This window comes from Pristiophorus japonicus, chromosome 30 (genome assembly GCF_044704955.1).
Source record: "Pristiophorus japonicus isolate sPriJap1 chromosome 30, sPriJap1.hap1, whole genome shotgun sequence".
Lineage (NCBI taxonomy): Eukaryota > Metazoa > Chordata > Chondrichthyes > Pristiophoridae > Pristiophorus > Pristiophorus japonicus.
In genome coordinates, this window is record NC_092006.1 from 7,979,509 (window position 1) to 8,000,642 (window position 21,134).

General features: G+C 51.1%; 1 protein-coding gene across 1 annotated transcript in view; it reads left to right on the forward strand.

Moving 5' to 3' along the window:
- pi4kb (phosphatidylinositol 4-kinase, catalytic, beta) overlaps positions 1-21,134 on the forward strand; it is an 83,922-nt gene that overhangs the window by 3,728 nt on the left and 59,060 nt on the right. Inside the window, exon 2 of the mRNA XM_070868481.1 lies at positions 20,291-21,132. Coding sequence (XP_070724582.1) covers positions 20,308-21,132 — 825 coding nt within the window. The 5' untranslated portion in view covers positions 20,291-20,307. The remainder of the gene's footprint in view (positions 1-20,290; positions 21,133-21,134) is intronic.

The following is a 21,134-nucleotide window of genomic DNA, read 5'->3' on the forward strand; positions in this document are numbered from 1 at the left end:
GTCGGAGGGGCGGTACTGAGGGAGTGCCGCACTGTCGCAGGGGCAGTACTGAGGGAGCGCCGCACTGTCGGAGGGCCATTCATTTACGGGATGTCACTTGCAAGGCCAGCATTTATTGCCCATCCCTAATTGCCCTTGTGAGTGTCTCACTGGGCCATTTCAGAGGGAAGTTAAGAGTCAACCACGTTGCTGTGGGTCTGGGGTCACATATCGGCCAGACCGGTTAAGGGTGGCAGATTTCCTTCCCTTAAAAGGTCATCAGTGAACCAGATGGGTTTCATCGCTCCACCATTGGCAGTCATGTCAGCTGCCTGGGCCCTGAGCTCTGGAACTCCCTCCCTAAGCCTCTCCGCCTCTCTCTCTCCTCCCTTAAGGCGCTCCTTAAATCCGACCTCTTTGACCAACACCTGGCCCAATATCTCCTTCTGTGGCTCGGTGTCAAATTTTGTTTGGTAATCGCTCTGCGCAGCATTTGACTACGTTAAAGGCACTGTGTAAATGAGAGTTGTCGGAGGTAGGGTAGCTTTTGACTGTTTTACATCGCGTTGAAGGCGAGCTGTTTTGCGATGTTGCAGACATGACAGCTTCTTTCTTTCAAGTCCCAACGGTTCATATTGCATTAATTAGTGTGTTCCAAACATCTGCATCTGAGTGACTCGACGTTGGGAGTAATAATAGAGAACCGCTCACTGTTAGTGTCCTGGCAATGTGTTGAAGCAATTTCAGAAAAACTGCAATTTAAGGAAGACTGGAATCCATTAGTCAGAACAATGCAGAACCAGTCTGCTCGAATGCCGAAAGCTTTCCCATACCCTCGACAGCCCTTGCTTACACAACACTATGTCCCGTATTGTTTTCCACACAACAACATAACTTGCGCCTTTAGCGTAGTAAAATGCAACAGTGCAGCGCTCCCTCAGCACTGCCCCTCCGACAGTGCGGTGCTCCCTCAGCACTGCCCCTCCGACAGTGCGGCGCTCCCTCAGCACTGCCCCTCCGACAGTGCGGCGCTCCCTCAGCACTGCCCCTCCGACAGTGCAGCGCTCCCTCAGCACTGCCCCTCCGACAGTGCGGCGCTCCCTCAGCACTGCACTGAGAGCGTCAACCTGGATTGTGGGCTCCAGTCCTTGGAGTGGGACTTGAACCCACAACCTTCTGAGTTATTTTTGAAGTGGTGCAGATTATAGCTTGGGTTTGCAACTAGCAAAGTATCGTGGCCTTTATTTCTTCCTGCTGTGGTGAGTTAATCTCCGTAGACAGCATCCACAGACCGTTGCCAGCGCTGAACTGTGCTATTATTGCCCATCCCCTAATCGCCCTCGAGAAGGTGATGTTGAGCCACTGCCTTCCCCTGTGGTGAAGGTGCTCCCACACAGCGCTGACTTTGTCGTAGCGGTTTGGTACGACTGAGTGTCTCGCTGCCCCATTTCAGAGTCGACCACACCGCTGTGGGGTCTGGAGTTACATATCTGGCCAGACCGGGTAAGGGCGGCAGATTTCCTTTCCCGAAAGGGACATTAGTGAACCTGTTGGGGTATTTTGCGACGATCCCATAGATTTATGGTCACCATTGCTGATGCTAGCATTTTTAATTCTAGATTTATTTAATGAACTGAATTTAAATACCCTGAGCTGCCATGGTGGGATTTGAACGCGGGTCTTTGGATCATTAGTCCAGGGTCTGGCTTATTGGACCAGTAACATACCACTATGCTACCGTCCCCCCATCATTTATTGGAACTGCTGTGTGATACAACCCAGTGGCGACGTTGGTTTTAATCTCCACTACTATTCAAGTGCTGGTGTGCATCGGCCACCACACGTTAATCAAAATCCATGCACAGGCATTTTCCACCCTTCAGGATGTAGTTTGGGATCTGGAATATTATCATCATCAGCAGTCCCTCGGAATCGAGGAAGACTTGCTTCCACTCTAAAAGCGAGTTCTCAGGTGGCTGAACAGTCCAATACGAGAGCCACAGTCCCCTGTCACAGGTGTGGGACAGACAGTGGTTGAGGGAAGGGGAGGGTGGGACAGGTTTGCCGCACGCTCCTTCCGCTGCCTGCGCTTGGTTTCTGCACGCTCTCGGCGACGAGACTCGAGGTGCTCAGCGCCCTCCCGGATGCACTTCCTCCACTTAGGGTAGACTGGTCTTTGGCCAGGAATTCCCAGGTGTCGGTGGGGATGTTGCACTTTATCAGGGAGGCTTTGAGGGTGGTCCCTTGTAACGTTTCCCCTGCCCACCTTTGGCTCGCTCAGTCAGCAAGATCTGGAATATCAGGTCCTTTTATTGAAACACCTGTGAACTCATCCCTTTTGGCATGGAAGCAAGTCATCCTCGACATGAGGGACTGCCTATGATGATGATATTGAAACAGTCCTTCTCCTTAAGCAGTGGTCCCATATGTACAGTTATCTGGATAGACTGGGGAAGCTGGGATTGTTGATGCTGGGGTTGAATTGAAGAGGAGATTTGCTCGAGGTGTATAAACTCGGGAAACATCGAAACATAGAAAATAGGTGCAGGAGCAGGCCATTCGGCCCTTCGAGCCTGCACCACCATTCAATATGATCATGGCTGATCATGCAACTTCAGTACCCCTTTCCTGCTTTCTCTCCATACCCCTTGATCCCTTTAGCTGTAAGGGCCACATCTAACTCCCTTTTTGAATATATCTAATGAACTGGCCTCAACAACTCTCTGCGGTAGAGAATTCCACAGGTTCACAATTCTCTGAGTGAAGAAGTTTCTCCTCATCTCGGTCCTAAATGGCTTACCCCTTATCCTAAGACTGTGACCCCTGGTTTTGGACTTCCCCAACATCGGGAACATTCTTCCTGCATCTAACCTGTCCAATCCTGTCAGAATTTTATATGTTTCGATGAGATCCCCTCTCATTCTTCTAAATTCCAGTGAATATAAGCCTAGTCAATCCAGTCTTTCTTCATATGTCAGTCCTGCCATCCCGGGAATCAGTCTGGTGAACCTTCGCTGCACTCCCTCAATAGCAAGAATGTCCTTCCTCAGATTAGGAGACCAAAACTGTACACAATATTCCAGGTGAGGCCTCACCAAGGCCCTGTACAACTGCAGTAAGACCTCCCTGCTCCTATACTTAAATCCTCTCGCTATGAAGGCCAACATGCCATTTGCCACCTTCACTGCCTGCTGTACCTGTATGCCAACTTTCAATGACTGATGTACCATGACACCCAGGTCTCGTTGCACCTCCCCTTTTCCGAATCTGTCGCCATTCAGCTAATAATCTGCCTTCCTGTTTTTGTCCCCAAAGTGGATAACCTCACATTTATCCACATTATACTGCATCTGCCACGCATTTGCCCACTCACCTAACCTGTCCAAGTCACCCTGCAGCCTCTTAGCGTCCTCCTCACAGCTCACACCGCCACCCAGCTTAGTGTCATCTGCAAACTTGGAGATATTGCATTCAATTCCTTCGTCCAAATCATTAATGTATATTGTAAATAGCTGGGGTCCCAGCACTGAGCCCTGCGGCACCCCACTAGTCACTGCCTGCCATTTTGAAGGGTTTTAAAGAGAAAATGTGTCCAGTGGCCGAGGGGTCGGTAACATCTATTGAACCTTGGTTTGACCAGACTTGGAGCACGGTGTTCCTCCTTACCGAAGGTCCAAGATCGGGCTGTGCACACAGCCGCTTGAGGCAAACAGTTGTCAAAACTGATGCTCATCATACAACCTGTGGGTGTTGCTGCTAATAACGCGTGCATTGTGCCTTCTCAAGTCTCTGACACACATTGTGGCAGTATCAGAGCCTGCATTGTTGGGCTGCCCTGATTGCTCAGCGAACGTATAGAGTCACACAATGGTTACAAGGCGGCAGGGAGGCCATTTGGCCCGTCTCACTCCACCGCCCTTTTTCCCCTCAGTACCGCCCCTCCGACGGTGCGGCGCTCCCTCAGTACCGCCCCTCCGACAGTGCGGCGCTCCCTCAGTACCGCCCCTCCGACAGTGTGCCGCTCCCTCAGTACCGCCCCTCCGACGGTGCGGCGCTCCCTCAGCACCGCCCCTCCGACAGCGCAGTACGGCGCTCCCTCAGACAGCGCAGTACGGCGCTCCCTCAGCACCGCCCCTCCGACGGTGCGGCGCTCCCTCAGCACCACCCCTCCGACAGCGCAGTACGGCGCTCCCTCAGCACCGCCCCTCCGACGGTGCGGCGCTCCCTCAGCCCTGCACTGGGAGTGTTCGCCTGGATTACGGGCTTGAGTCTCTGGAGTGGGGCTGGAACCCACGACCTTCTGACTCGGAGGCGAGAGAGAGAGTAAGTGATCCACGGCTGATACTAATGACCGAATCAGCTTCCCTCTGTCGCCACGGTGATCAGCCCCTCCGACAATGCGTCTTTTCAGACCTCTACTGTCTGTGCTGGGATATTTCTAAATGGATTGGGTGTTGCGGTGTTGTGTACTGTTGCTCAGTGGAGAATAATGGGACTAACAATGGGAATGTAAAGTAATTGAGGCTTTAAATTACATGAGAAACTGCAAATGCTAAATCTAAACAGTCAGTGGAACCCTTAATTCGGGTGATTGTACCTGTTCTCCTGTGTTCGTGTATGCTTTTAAGAAAAGATACCGGGGCACTATTTTGAATTAGATAGGATTACATCGGATATACAGCATGAAGGTTCGTCATACTGATTCCTGGGATGAGGAGAGATTGAGTAGACTAGGCCGATATTCTCTAAGAGTTTAGAAGAATGAGAGGCGATGCACAATTCTTACAGGGCTTGACAGGGTAGATGCAGGGATGGTGTTTCCCCCGGGCTGGGGAGTCTAGAACCAGGGGTCACACAGTCTCAGGATAAGGGCTCGGCCATTTAGGACTGAGATGAGGAGGAATTTCTTCACTCAGGGAGGTGAATCTTTGGAATTCTCTGCCCCAGAGGGCTGCGGAGGCTCAGTCGTTTATATTCAAGACAGAAAGTGATAGGTTTTTGGATATTAAGAGGATTGGGCAGGAAAGTGGAGTTAAGATGAAAGAAACATAGAAAATAGGTGCAGGAGCAGGCCATTCGGCCCTTCGAGCCTGCACCACCATTCAATATGATCATGGCTGATCATGCAACTTCAGTACCCCATTCCTGCTTTCTCTCCATACCCCTTGATCCCTTTAGCCGTAAGGGCCACATCTAACTCCCTTCTGAATATATCCAACGAACTGGCCTCAACAACTCTCTGTGATCTTATTGGATGGCGGAGCAGGCTCGAGGGGCCGAATGGCCGACTTCTGCTCCTGATTGGATTCATTACAAGAATATTAACAGAGCTGCAAATGGGGAGCAGTTTGCAATGGAATGAAAGAATGCGGTAACAGTGTCCATTACAGAGTCTAAGATACGGGAAAATGCACATCGTAAAATGGCAAAAATGACTTTTTCTGCCAAGGGGAGGGACTGAAAGCTCGCCCGACTGGAACACGAGTCTCATACCTTCAACACGTATCCCCTTTCAAGCATCTTTTGTTTCTTCTTCCCCTCTAATCCGAGTGTAGGAATATTGGCAGTCCCTCCCGCTTCACTTCCAAGCCTTGCGTCCCGGACTCTGCACTTTCAGTCCAACTATTTGTTTTCAGATGTCCTGGTTTCGTGTTTTATTTCCTGTCACAGGCCCCCATTCCGTGCAGCTTCCTGACTGGGTGTGTGAGCTTTTGTGAATCGGTGAGTTGATATTTTGCTCATGTTCCGAATTTTGACGGATATGTGGCACAGAAACAGGCCATTCGGCCCAACCAGTCCGTGCCGGCGTTTATGCTCCACTCGAGCCTCCTCCCGTCTTTCCTCATCTAAATCTATCACCATATCCCTCTATTCCCTTCTCCCTCATACACTTGTCCAGCCTCCCCTTAAATGCGGTTGACTTATGAGGAAAGGTTGAGCAGGTTGGGCCTGTATGCATTGGAGTTCAGAAGAATGAGAGGTGATCTTATTCAAATGTGAGGAGGCTCGACAAGGTGGATGCAGAGAGGATATTCCCACTCACAGGGGAAACTAAAACTAGGGGGCATAGTCTCAGAATAAGGGGCCGCCAATTTCAAACTGAGATGAGGAGGAATTTCTTCTCTCAGAGGGTTGTAAATCTGTGGAATTCTCTGCCCCAGAGAACTGTGGAGGCTGGGTCATTGAATATATTTAAGGCGGAGATAGACAGATTTTTGAGCAATAAGGGAGTGAAGGGTTATGGGGTGCGGCCATACCTGGAATACTGCGTGCAGTTTCGGTTTCCATATTTACGAAAGGATATACTTGCTTTGGAGGCAGTTCAGAGAAGGTTCACTCGGTTGATTCCTGGGATGAGGGGGTTGACTTATGAGGAAAGGTTGAGCAGGTTGGGCCTCTACTCATTGGAATTCAGAAGAATGAGAGGTGATCTTATCGAAACATATCAGATTATGAGGGGGCTTGACAAGGTGGATGCAGAGAGGATGTTTCCACTGATGGGGGAGACTAGAACTAGAGGGCATGATCTTAGAATAAGATTCAAAACAGAGATGAGGAGGAATTTCTTCTCTGAGGGTTGTAAATCTGTGGAATTCGCTGCCTCAGAGAGCTGTGGAAGCTGAGACATTGAATAAATTTAAAACAGAAATAGACAGTTTCTTAAACGATAAGGGACTAAGGGGGCGGGCAGGGAAGTGGAGCTGAGTCCATGATCGGATCAGCCATGATCGTATTAAATGGCGGAGCAGGCTCGAGGGGCCGAATGGCCGACTCCTGCTCCTATTTCTTATGTTCTTAAATGCCTCGATACTATTCGCCTCAACCCCTCCCTGTGGCAGCGAGTTCCACATTCTCACCGCTCTCTGGGTAAAGAAGTTTCTCCTGAATTCCCCATTGGGTGACGATCTTATATTGATTACCTCTAGTTATGCTCTTCCCCACAAGTGGAAACATTCTCTCTGTATCCACTCGATCAAAACCTTTCATCATTTTAAAGACCTCTAGGTCACCCCTCGGCTGCCTTTACTACGTTGAAGGTGCTATATAAATGCAAATAGTTGCAGCGCTCTTGTGACCCGAGTCAGAAGTTTATGGCTTCAAACTTTGAGCTCTCAATCTCGGCTGGCGCTTGCAACGTTATTTACAGCACAGAAACTGGCTGTTCGATCCTGCAGGTGCATGCCGGGACTTCCGTGCACGACAGAGGGAGGTGCTGCGTGGTTGGTTATGCTGTGTTTTGGAAGAGACAAGGCTCTGTCTGCCCGGCCGTAAATGATCGTCGCAGACTCTCCGGAGAGCTCTACTGGTGTCCTGGCCAATCCCCTCCCTCAGGCACCATCGACACCAAAACAGACTAATTGATCATTTAGCCCCTTGCTGTTTGCGTGAGCAAAATGGCTGCTGTGCCTGCGTCCGGACTGCGCTGTCGGAGGGGGCCGTCTTTTGGATGAGGCGCTAAACCGAGGCCCCATCTGTTCTCTTGGCTGGACGTAAAAAAAATCCCACGGCCACGCGTTACCAAAATCACTTAAAAGCAGAGGTCCGGGTTGACGTCTCGTTTGTGGGAGCTTGCTTTGAGCAAATTGGCGTCCGACATTGCTACAGTGGCTGCATTTCACAAGTTCGCAACTGGCTGTAAATGGTTTGGCAACGTCCTGGCGCTTTATCCATGTCTTGTCGGTCTGTAAGAACATAAGAAACAGAAGCAGGAGTCGGCCATTCGGCCCCTCGAGCCCGCTCCGCCATTCAATAAGATCGCGGCTGATCCGATCATGGACTCAGCTCCACTTTCCCCGCCCGCTCCCCATAACCCTTCACTCCCTTATCGCTCAAAAATCTGTCCACCTCCACCTTTAAATATATTCAATGACCCAGCCTCCACAGCTCTCTGGGGCAGAGAGTTCCACAGATTTACAACCCTCTGAGAGAAGGAATTCCTCCTCATCTTCATTTTGAATGGGCGGCCCCTTATTCTGAGACAATGCCCCCTAGTTCTAGATTCCCCCACGAGGGGAAATATCCTCTCTGCATCTACCCTGTCCAGCCCGCTCATTATCTTACATGTCTCAATAAGATCACCTCTCATTCTTCTAAACTGCAATGAGTATTGGTTCAACCTCCTCAACCTTTCCTCAAAAGACAAAACCCTCATCTCCGGAATCAACCGAGTGAACCTTCTCTGAACTGCCTCCAATGCAAGGAAATATTTCCTTAAATAAGGAGAGCAAAACTATACGCAGTACTCCAGGTGTGGCCTCGCCAATACCTTGTACAGTTGTAGCAAGACTGCCCTGCTTTTATACTCTATCCCCTTTGCAATAAAGACCAACATTCCATTTGCCTTCCTGATCACTTGCTGTACCTGCATACTATCCTTTTATATTTCATGCACAAAGACGCCCAGATCCCTCTGTACTGCGGCACTTTGCAATTTTTCTCCATTTAAATAATAATTAGCTTTTTAATTTTTTCTGCCAAAGTGGATAACCTCACACTTTCCCACATTATACTCCATCTGCCAAAATTTTGCCCATTCACTTAGCCTGTCTATATCCCGTTGCAGATTCTTTGTGTCCTCACAACTTGCTTTCCCACTCATCTTTGTATCATCAGCAAACTTGGCTACATTACACTCTGTCTCTTCATCCAAGTCATTAATATAGATTGTAAATAGTTGAGGCCCCAGCACTGATCCCTGCGGTACCCCACTAAGAGACCAAGACTGTACTGTGTTTAATTGCCTGATCTGCAGAGTTTGCTGATTGGGTATGGGGCAAAGAAAGGGCAGAGCTCTCCTGGGATTATCATCAACAACTTTCACATAGAAAGAGCCTTATACAGTGCCTTTCATAACCTCAGGATGTCCCAAAGCACTTTACAGCCAATGAAGTACTTCATTGAAGTGCTGTCACTGTTGTAATGTGGGAAACGCAGCAGTCAATTTTCGCACAGCAAGCTCCCACGCACAGCAATGTGATAATGACCCTCATCATCTGTTTTTGTGGTGTGGATTATTGGCCCCAGTTCTCCCCAGCTCCATTTTGAAATAGCGGCCGTGGGACCTGAGAGTCCAGAGGGGGCATTGGTTAACGTCTCACCCAAAAGACGGCGCCTCCGACAGTGCGCGCTCCCTCAGTACTGCCCCTCCGACAGTGCGTCGCTCCCTCAGTACTGCCCCTCCGACAGTGCGTCGCTCCCTCAGTACTGCCCCTCCGACAGTGCGTCGCTCCCTCAGTACTGCCCCTCCGACAGTGCGCGCTCCCTCAGTACTGCCCCTCCGACAGTGCGTCGCTCCCTCAGTACTGCCCCTCCGACAGTGCGTCGCTCCCTCAGTACTGCCCCTCCGACAGTGCGTCGCTCCCTCAGCACCGCCCCTCCGACAGCGCGGCGCCCCCTCAGTACCGCCCCTCCGACAGTGCCTCGCCCCCTCAGTACCGCCCCTCCGACAGCGCGTCGCTCCCTCAGTACTGCCCCTCCGACAGTGCGCGCTCCCTCAGTACTGCCCCTCCGACAGTGCGTCGCTCCCTCAGTACTGCCCCTCCGACAGTGCCTCGCTCCCTCAGTACCGCCCCTCCGACAGCGCGGCGCTCCCTCAGTACCGCCCCTCCGACAGCGCGGCGCTCCCTCAGTACCGCCCCTCCGACAGCGCGGCGCTCCCTCAGTACCGCCCCTCCGACAGCGCGGCGCTCCCTCAGTACCGCCCCTCCGACAGCGCGTCGCTCCCTCAGTACCGCCCCTCCGACAGCGCGTCGCTCCCTCAGTACCGCCCCTCCGACAGCGCGTCGCTCCCTCAGTACCGCCCCTCCGACAGCGCGTCGCTCCCTCAGTACCGCCCCTCCGACAGCGCGTCGCTCCCTCAGTACCACCCCTCCGACAGCGCGGCGCTCCCTCAGTACCGCCCCTCCGACAGCGCGTCGCTCCCTCAGTACCGCCCCTCCGACAGCGCGTCGCTCCCTCGGCGCCGCCCCTCCGACAGCGCGGCGCTCCCTCAGCACCGCCCCTCCGACAGCGCCCTACGGCGCTCCCTCGGCACCGCCCCTCCGACAGTGCAGCGACTCGAACCCACGACCTTCTGACTCTGAGGTGAGAGAGAGAAGGTGCTACCCACTGAGCTGACACTGGTTTGCTGAAGTTGTGGTACTGTGGTTGGAACCCAAAATCCTCTGAGCCAGCGGTGAGAGAGCCACCTGACTTGGTGTGAAAACGCACGGCTACACGGAGCAGCGTTGCGTCTGCTGCCGGGAAGTGATGGCTTTTGCTCAGCGAACAAAGCGGTCTTACTGCTAAGTAACAGTCTTGGTTGTAATCCCTAGTAATATGTTTTGAGCTCGAGTTTGATGTCTATATAATTAGATTATATCCAGAGGCTTCACTCAGTTGCACGCTGCTGCAGTTTGCATGTGTTAATGGGGCTGCTAATACAGTGCTGTCACTGGGGATTCACGGCGTGTAACGGTGGGTGTCTGAGGCTCTCCTATCTCCGCACTCTGTGCTTTATTCCTCAGAATTCCAGTGTACGAGTGGGGAGGAGGGGTGCTGTGATTTGCACACCATCTCCAGTTCACCTGTGAACATTGCAGAGAGCATTTTTGATCTAGAAACATAGAAAATAGATACAGGAGTAGGCCCTTCGAGCCTGCATCACCATTCACTATCATGGCTGATCATGCAACTTCAGTACCCCATTCCTGCTTTCTCTCCATACCCCTTGATCCCTTTAGCCGTAAGGGCCACATCTAACTCCCTCTTGAATATATCCAACGAACTGGCCTCAACAACTTTCTGTGGTAGACAATTCCACAGGTTCACAATTCTCTGAGTGAAGAAGTTTCTCCTCATCTCGGTCCTAAATGGCTTACCCCTTATCCTTAGACTGTGACCCCTGGTTCTGGACTTCCCCAACATCGGGAACATTCTTTCTGCATCTAACCTGTCCAGTCCCGTCAGAATTTTATATGCTTCTGTGCGATCCTCTTTCATTCTTCTCAATTCCAGTGATTATAAGTCTAGTTGATCCAGTCTTTCTTCATATGTCAGCCCTGCCATCCCGGGAATCAGACTGGTGAACCTTCGCTGCACTCCCTCAATAGCAAGAATGTCCTTCCTCAGATTAGGAGACCAAAACTGTACACAATACGCAAGGTGTACACAATACTCAAGGTACTGTAAAACACTGGGGTACAGTACTGGTGGATACAGGTCTGTCACTGTATAACACTGGGGTACAGTACTGGTGGGTACAGGTCTGTCACTGTATAACACTGGGGTACAGTACTGGTGGGTACAGGTCTGTCACTGTACAACACTGGGGTACAGTACTGGTGGGTATAGGTCTGTCACTGTATAACTGGGGTACAGTACTGGTGGGTACAGGTCCGTCGCTGTATAACACTGGGGTACAGTACTGGTGGGTACAGGTCTGTCACTATAACACTGGGGTACAGTACTGGTGGGTACAGGTCTGTCACTATAACACTGGAGTACAGTACTGGTGGGTACAGGTCTGTCACTGTATAACACTGGGGTACAGTACTGGTGGGTGCAGGTCTGTCACTGTATAACACTGGGGTACAATACTGGTGGGTACAGGTCTGTCACTGTGTAACACTGGGGTACAGTACTGGTGAGTACAGGTCTGTCACTGTATAACACTGGGGTACAGTACTGGTGGGTACAGCTCTGTCACTGTATAACACTGGGGTACAGTACTGGTGGGTACAGGTCTGTCACTGTGTAACACTGGGGTACAGTACTGGTGAGTACAGGTCTGTCACTGTATAACACTGGGGTACAGTACTGGTGGGTACAGCTCTGTCACTGTATAACACTGGGGTACAGTACTGGTGAGTACAGGTCTGTCACTGTATAACACTGGGGTACAGTACTGGTGGGTACAGGTCTGTCACTGTATAACACTGGGGTACAGTACTGGTGGGTACAGGTTTGTCACTAACACTGGGGTACAGTACTGGTGGGTACAGGTCTGTCACTGTATAACACTGGGGTACGGTACTGGTGGGTACAGGTCTGTCACTGTATAACACTGGGATACAGTACTGGTGGGTACAGGTCTGTCACTGTATAACACTGGGGTACAGTACTGGTGGGTACAGGTCTGTCACTGTGTAACACTAGGGTACAGTACTGGTGGGTACAGGTCTGTCACTGTATAACACTGGGGTACAGTACTGGTGGGTACAGGTCTGTCACTGTGTAACACTAGGGTACAGTACTGGTGGGTACAGGTCTGTCACTGTGTAACACTAGGGTACAGTACTAGCAGGTACAGGTTTGTCACTGTGTAACATGGTACAAGGGATGAATTAGGAGCGTCTCAGCAGAATTGTATGGTACGAGTTTGAAGTATATTGGCTGCATGTTGATGTTCTTACTGTCTCAGAACCAAACTTTAAGGTTACTCAATAAAATGTAAGATCAGTGAGCGTACCTTGTTCGAATACTAATGTAATGGACTCTCGACACTGAGGAGAGCTGGCTTTCAGCCTCAGAGAGGTTTCATGTGTATGGTTGCATTAAAATCGTGAAGAGCCCTTGAGATTCTTTGCTGTGTTTCCATCGTTAATCTTTCTCTTTAGTGATGGCTCTCCTGGGCAGTTTGACTGATCAGGGCCAAGCTACTGTATATTTGCTGCCGCCTGGACTCATCCTCCCCACGACCATTCTTAATGGAAGGCAAGACATTTGAGTGTTAAGAACTACTTATATTTATACAGCACCTGTAACGGGGTTAAACGCCCCATGGTGCTTCACAGGAGCGATTATCAGACAAAATTTGACGAGGAGATACTCGGGACAGGTGACCTAAAGCTGGGTCAAAGAGGTCAGAAGGCTCAGACAGAGACAGAGAAAGACAGAGACACACAAGGGAGGGAATTCCAGAGCTTGGGGCCCAGGCATCACAGTACTGGCGGGTACAGGTCTGTCACTGTATAACACTGGGTACAGTACTGGTGAGTACAGGTCTGTCACTGTATAACACTGGGGTACAGCCGCCAATGGTGAAACGATGGAAATCAAGGGGATGCGCAAGGGGCCAGAATTGGAGGAGCGCCGAGATCTCGGAGGGTTGTAGGCTTACAGAGATAAGGGAGGGGCGAGGCCACGGAGGGATTTGAAAGCAAGGATGGAGAATAAATAAGTGGGGTGATGGAAATCGGGGGAATGCGCAAGAGGCCAGAACCGGAGGAATTCAGCGTTGTTGGAGAATGTGTCGGGACTGGAGAAGGTTACCCAGATAGGGAGGCGGTTAGGTCATGGAGGGATCTCCACACTTACCAGAGCAGGGAGGGTGTCACTGGGTCAGTATCGAGAGTGGGAAACTTTGCCCATTTTCTGCCCACACAAATAAGGGGGTAGGGGGGAGACAAAGACCAATTATAGTATCCCCTCGAGAGCACTGGACATAAGAACATAACCTTAGAATTAGGAGCAGGAGTCGGCCATTCGGCCCCTCGAGCCTGCTCCGCCATTCAATACGATCATGGCTGATCTCCGATCTCAACTCCATTTTCCCGCCCGATCCCTCGATTCCCCTCGAGTTCAAAAATCTATCGCTCTCAGCCTTGAATATACTCAACGACTGAGCCTCCACAGCTGAATTTTTTTTGAAGAGGTAACAGAGAGTGTAGACAAGGGTGATGCAGTAGATGTAATCGATCTAAATTTTCAAAAGGCCTTTCGATAAGTTACCCCATCACAGACTGATGAACGAGGTCAGAGAATGCGGAGTCAGGGGACCAGTAATGGAATGGATCGCGAGCTGGCTTCAAGACAGAAAGCAGAGAGTAGGGGTAAAGGGTAGCTATTCACAGTGGCAGAAGGTGGGTGGTGGTGTTCCACAAGGATCAGTGCTGGGACCGCTACTGTTCACAATTTATATTAACGATTTCGACTTTGGAATCAAAAACGCACCTCAATCTGCAGATGACACCAAATTGGGCCCGATAGTCAATACTGAGCAGGATTGCAACAAATTAAAGGAGGTCATTAATAAACTTGCAGAATAGACATATAATTGGCCAATTAAGTTCAACACCGATAAATGTGAGGCATTACATTTTGGTAATAGGGAGGATAGGGAGGTCATTTATTCCCTGGAGTGTGTGAGTCTGGGTGGGGTAGAGGAACAAAGGGATCTCAGATACAAATACACACACTGCTAAAAGTTGCGACATCGGTCAGCAAGGCCATTTAAAAAAAAAAAGCAAACCAGGAACTAGGGTTTATTTCTCGAGGGACAGAATTGAAAAGTAGGGAAGTTATAAGAACATAAATAGGAGCAGGAGTAGGCCATACGGCCCCTCGAGCCTGCTCCACCATTTAATACGATCATGGCCGATCCGATCATGGACTCGGATCCACTTCCCTGCCCGCCCCCTTATTCCCTTATCGTTTAAGAAACTGTCTATTTCTGTCTTAAATTTATTCAATGTCCCGGCTTCCACAGCTCTCTGAGGCAGCGAATTCCACAGATTTACAACCCTCAGAGAAGAAATGTCTCCTCATCTCAGTTTTAAATGGGCGGCCCCTTATTCTAAGATCGTGCCCTCTAGTTCTAGTCTCCCCCATCAGTGGAAACATCCTCTCTGCATCCACCTTGTCGAGCCCCCTCATAATCTTATACGTTTCGATAAGATCACCTCTCATTCTTCAGAATTCCAATGAGTAGAGGCCCAACCTACTCAACCTTTCCTCATAAGTCAACCCCCTCATCTCTGGAATCAACTGAGTGAACCTTCTCTGAACTGCCTCCAAAGCAAATATATCCTTTCGTAAATACGGAAACCAAAACTGCACGCAGTACTCCAGGTGTGGCCTCACCAATACCCTGTATAACTGTAACAAGACTTCCCTGCTTTTATACTCCATCCCCTTTGCAATAAAGGCCAAGATACCATTGGCCTTCCTGATCACTTGCTGTACCTGCATACTATCCTTTTGTGTTTCATGCACAAGGACCCCCCCAGGTCCCGCTGTACTGCGGCACTTTGCAATCTTTCTTCGTTTAAATAATAACTTGCTCTTTGATTTTTTTTCTGTCAATGTGCATGACCTCACACTTTCCAACATTATACTCCATCTGCCAAATTTTTGCCCACTCACTTAGCCTGTCTGTCTTTTTGCAGATTTTTATGCTAAACCTGTATCAAACCTTGGTTAGACCACACTTGGGACACTGCGACAGTTCTGTTTGCCGTATTATAAACAGGATATAGAGGCACTGGAGAAGGTGCAGGGAAGATTTACAAGGATGATACCAGAAATACGAGGGTGTACATATCAGGAAAGGATGAACAGGCTGGGTCTCTTTTCTCTTGAAAAAGGCTAATAGAGGGCTTTAAAATGATGAAAGGTTTTGATAGAGTGGATACAGAGAGAATGTTTCCACTTGTGGGGAAGAGCATAACTAGAGGCCATCGATATAAGATAGTTACCAAGAAATCCAAGAAAGAGGGAATTCAGGAGAAACTTCTTTACCCAGAGAGCGGTGAGAATGTGGAACTCGCTGCCACAGGGAGGGGTTGAGGCGAATAGTATCGAGGCATTTATCATCATTATAGGCAGTCCCTCGAAATCGAGGAAGACTTGCTTCCACTCAAAAGTGAGTTCTCAGGTGGCTGAACAGTCCAATACGGGAATTACAGTCTCTGTCACAGGTGGGACAGACAGTGGTTGAGGGAAGGGGAGGGTGGGACTGGTTTGCCGCATGCTCCTTCCGCTGCCTGCGCTTGGTTTCTGCACGCTCTTGGCGACGAGACTCGAGGTGCTCGGCGCCCTCCCGGATGCACTTCCTCCACTTGGGGTGGACTGGTCTTTGGCCAGGGACTCCCGGGTGTCGGTGGGGATGTTGCACTTTATTAGGGAGGCTTTGAGGGTGTCCCTGTAACGTTTCCTCTGCCCACCTGGGGATCGCTTGCCGTGTAGGAGTTCCAAGTAGAGCGCTTGCTTTGGGAGTCTCATGTCAGGCATGCGGACAATGTGGCCCGCCCAGCGGAGCTGGTCGAGTGTGGTCAGTGCTTCGATGCTACCAACAACGCGCGCCTTGATGCACATTAAATGTGAGGATATTGAGAAGTGTAGAGGAACAAAGGGAACTTGGAGTGCATGTCCACAGATCCCTGAAGGTAGCAGGCCCGGTGGATAAGGTGGTTAAGAAGGCATACGGGATGCTTGCCTTTATTAGCCGAGGCATAGAATACAAGAGCAGGGAGGGAGGGTTATGCTTGAACTGTATAAAACACTGGTTAGGCCACAGCTGGAGTACTGCGTGCAGTTCTGGTCACATTACAGGAAAGATGTGATCGCACTGGAGAGGGTGCAGAGGAGATTTTCCAGGATGTTGCCAGGAATGGAGAATCTTAGCGATGAGGAAAGATTGGATAGGCTGGATTTGTTTTCCTTGGAACAGAGGAGGCTGAGAGGAGAACATAAGAACATTTCCTCTGACTCCGCATACCTTTATCTTCTGCAGTAACCTTTTGTGTGGCACCTTATCGAATGCCTTTTGGAAATCTAAATATACCACATCCATCGGTACACCTCTATCCACCATGCTCGTTATATCCTCAAAGAATTCCAGTAAATTAGTAAAACATGATTTCCCCTTCATGAATCCATGCTGCGTCTGCTTGATTGCACTATTCCTATCTAGATGTCCCGCTATTTCTTCCTTAATGATAGCTTCAAGAATTTTCCTCACTACAGATGTTAAACTAACCGGCCTATAATTACCTGCCTTTTGTCTGCCCCCTTTTTTAAACAGAGGCGTTCCATTAGCTGCTTTCCAATCTGCTGGTACCTCCCCAGAGTCCAGAGAATTTTGGTAGATTATAACGAATGCATCTGCTATAACTTCCGCCATCTCTTTTAATACCCTGGAATGCATTTCATCAGGACCAGGGGACTTGTCTACCTTGAGTCCCATTAGCCTGTCCAGCACTACCCCCCTAGTGATGGTGATTGTCTCAAGGTCTTCCCTTCCCACATTCCCGTGACCAGCAATTTTTGGCATGGTTTTTGTGTCTTCCACTGTGAAGACCGAAGCAAAATAATTGTTTAAGGTCTCGGCCATTTCCCCATTTCCCATTATTAAATCCCCCTTCTCATCTTCTAAGGGACCAACATTTACTTTAGTCACTCTCTTCCGTTTTATATATCGGTAAAAGCTTTTACTATCTTTTTATGTTTTGCGCAAGTTTACTTTCGTAATCTATCTTTCCTTCCTTTATTGCTTTCTTAGTCATTCTTTGCTGTTGTTTAAAATTTTCCCAATCTTCTAGTTTCCCACTAACCTTGGCCACCTTATACGCATTGGTTTTTAATTTGATACTCTCCTTTATTTCCTTGGTTATCCACGGCTGGTTATCCCTTCTCTTACCGCCCTTTTTCACTGGAATATATTTTTGTTGAGCACTATGAAAGAGCTCCTTAAAAGTCCTCCACTGTTCCTCAATTGTGCCACCGTTTAGTCTGTGTTCCCAGTCTACTTTAGCCAACTCTGCCCTCATCCCACTGTATTCCCTTTGTTTAAGTATAGTATGCTCATTTGAGACACTACTTCCTCACCCTCAATCTGTATTACAAATTCAACCATATTCTGATCACTCATTCCGAGAGGATCTTTTACTAGGAGATCAGGAGACCTGATTGAGGTGTATAAAATTATGAGGGGCCTGGATAGAGTGGATAGGACGGACCTGTTTTCCTTAGCCGAGGGGTCAACAACCAGGGGGCATGGATTTAAAGTAATTGGGAGGAGGTTTAGAGGGGATTTGAGGGGAAATGTCTTCACCCAGAGGGTGGTGGGGGTCTGGGGTGGAACTCACTGCCTGAAAGGGTGGTAGAGGCCGAAACCCTCACCATATTTAAAAAGTACCTGGATGTAACACTTGAAGTGCCGTAACCGACAGGGCTACGGACCGAGAGCGGGAAAGTGGGATTAGGTCGGGTGGCTCTTTGTCGGCCGGCGCGGGACACAATGGGCCGAAATGGCCTCCTTCCGTGCCGTAAATCTCTGTGTAAAGTGACGTCCCGTTTCTTGCTCCAGCCCCTGGCGGTGACGGCGAGGGAGAACAAGATGGCGGGGTCACTGGGGTGAGGGGCAACGTTGAAGGCGGTGGGCGGAAAACGGTCAATGGGGCGTCTTGGCAAGTGCCCGCCGGGAGATGGTGCTGGGGGGGGGACTCGACAATCCGCGGCTGAGGGGAACAAGACTCTGTCAGTGGGAATTTATTATGGAAGGCGAGGTGGGGGGGTGGGGGGAACCTCAGGAGTTGTGATTGAGTGTGAGGGAAGGACCCCCTTCAGGCAGCTGGGAGGGCAGGTCCCGTCCCCCCCCCCTCACACACATGCGCAGTGGCGGGGGCGGAAGCGCAGTGAACAAGAGTTCTGGGCCCAGGGGCAGCACGGGCCCAGCCCACACTGTGCGATATGTGGGCGCACTGGGTCCGTGCAGCAGAGCTGGTCTCCAGTCGTCCTGGTTAACCCTTGCCACTGGACCAAGACCTCGCTCTGTCAAGCCCGTGTGGTGGCTGGTGTGCAACGGTCACCCCACGTTAAAAAAATCCACCCACAGGCATCTTCCACCCTTCCGGATATCGATCGGGACCCGGAATATTAGGTCCTTCATTGAAACACCTGTGAACCCATCCCTTTTTGGCGTGGAAGCAAGTCTTCCTCGTTTCGAGGGACCGCCTGTGATCTTGATGGGTGGCTCCTGATGCCCTCAGCAAGTAAGGACAGGCAATGAATGAAGTCTTAATCGTGCAGCCCTCCGATTTAATATTAATAATTGATCTCGCGTCCACTGTTGTTTGCGGAAGAGAGTTCCAAACTTCTACCTCCCGTTTGTGTTCCCCAACTTCACTCCGGAAAGGTCTGGCTCTAATTTTTAGACTGTGTCCCCTAGTCCCAGACTCTCCAACCAGAGAAAATAGTATTTGTTCCCCTTAATATCAAATCACCCCATAGCCTTCTAAATTCCAGGGGTACAACCCTAGTTTGTGTAATCTCTCCTTGTGTTCTGATGCTCCGGATCGATTCCTGGGATGAGAAGATTGTCCTATGAGGAGAGATTGAGTAGATTGGGCCTCTACGCTCTGGAGTTTAGACGAGTGAGAGATGATCTCATTGAAACATATCAGATTCTGAGGGGGCTTGACAGGGTAGATGCAGGGAGGGTGTTTCCCCCGGGCTGGGGAGTCTAGAACCAGGGGTCTCACAGTCTCAGTATAAGGGGTCGGCCATTGAGGACTGAGATGAGGAGGAATTGTGAAACTTTGGAATTCTTTGAAAAGAAAAGTAAAGGAAGACTTGCATTTATATAGCGCCTTTCACGACCACCAGACATCTCAAAGTGCTTTACAGCCAATGAAGCTCTTTTGAAGTGTAGTCGCTGTTGTATTGTGGGAAACGCGGCAGCTCAATTTGCGCACAGCAAGCTCCCACACACATCAATGTGACAATGACCCAGATCATCTGTTTTTTGTTATGTTGATTTGAGGGATAAATATTGGGCTCAGCACACCGGGGAGAACTCCCCCTGCTCTCTTCTTTGAAATAGCGCCATGGGATCTTTTCTGTCCACCTGAGAGGGCAGACGGGGCCTCGGTTTAATGTCTCATCCATAAGACGGCACCTCCGACAGTACGGCGCTCCTTCAGCACCGCCCCTCCGACAGTGCGACACTCCCACAGTACCGCCCCTCCGACAGTGCAGCGCTCCTTCAGCACCGCCCCTCCGACAGTGCGACACTCCCACAGTACCGCCCCTCCGACAGTGCAGCGCTCCTTCAGCACCGCCCCTCCGACAGTGCGACACTCCCACAGTACCGCCCCTCCGACAGTGCAGCGCTCCCTCAGCACCGCCCCTCCGACAGCGCAGTACAGCGCTCCCTCAGTACCGCCCCTCCGACAGTGTAGCGCTCCTTCAGCACCGCCCCTCCGACAGCGCAGTACTGCACTGGGAATGTCAGCCTAGATTTATGTGCTCGAGACCCCAGAGTGGGACTTGAACCCACGACCTTGTGACTTATTAAATGGTGGAGCAGGCTCGAGGGGCCGAATGGCCGACTCCTGCTCCTAATTCTTCTGTTCTTATTATCACATTGCTGTTTGTGGGAGCTTGCTGTGCGCAAATTGGCGTTTCCCACATTATAACAGTGACCGCACTCCAAAAAGTACTTCGTCGGCTGTGAAGCGCTTCGGGGCGTCTAGTGATGGTGAAACTCGGCCGAGAAATGTGCGTCCTCTCGCTAAACTAACGGACGGTCTTGTGCTCTCTTGCGTTGCAGGCCTGAGGAGCATCGGCATGGGCGACACGGTGGCGGAGCAGGCCGAGCGGAGCCCGGGCGGCGGCGAGGCCGGTGAGACGGGCGAGGCCGGCGGCGCCGGCGAGCCGCAGACTGGCGGCGGCCTGGGCGTGATCAAGGAAGGGGTGGGCGAGGCGCTGATCGACCCCGAGGTGGCCAAGCGGGCGTGCGAGGAGGTGCTGGAGAAGGTCAAGCAGCTGCGGGGGGCCTCGGCGGAGGAGGAGGAGGAGGAGGAGGAGGAAGAGGAGGAGGGCGGCGGGGGCGAGGAGCCCGCGCCGGCCGGCGTGCCCAACGGGGTGGCGGGCAGCGGCTCGCCGGGCCGCATCCGGGAGGAGGACGAGACGTCGACGGCGGCGGCAGCAGCAGCAGCGACGTCGGCGTCGGGTACCGCGGCCAGGAGCGCCCGACGGCGGCAACGCTACAACTCGGCCAAGCAGTCGTGGCTGCTGCGTCTCTTCGAGTCCAAGCTCTTCGACATCTCCATGGCCATCTCGTACCTGTACAACTCCAAGGAGCCGGGCGTGCAGGCCTACATCGGCAACCGCTTCTTCAGCTTCCGGCACGAGGAGGTGGACTTCTACCTGCCCCAGCTGCTCAACATGTACATCCACATGGACGAGGACGTGGGCGACGCCATCAAGCCCTATGTGGTGCACCGTTGCCGGCAGAGCATCAATTTCTCGCTGCAGTGCGCCTGGCTGCTGGGCGCCTACTCCTCGGACATGCACATATCGGCCCAGCGCCACTCCCGGGGCACCAAGCTGCGCAAGCTGATCCTGTCCGACGAGCTGAAGCCGGCCCACCGGCGCAAGGAGCTGCCGCCGGT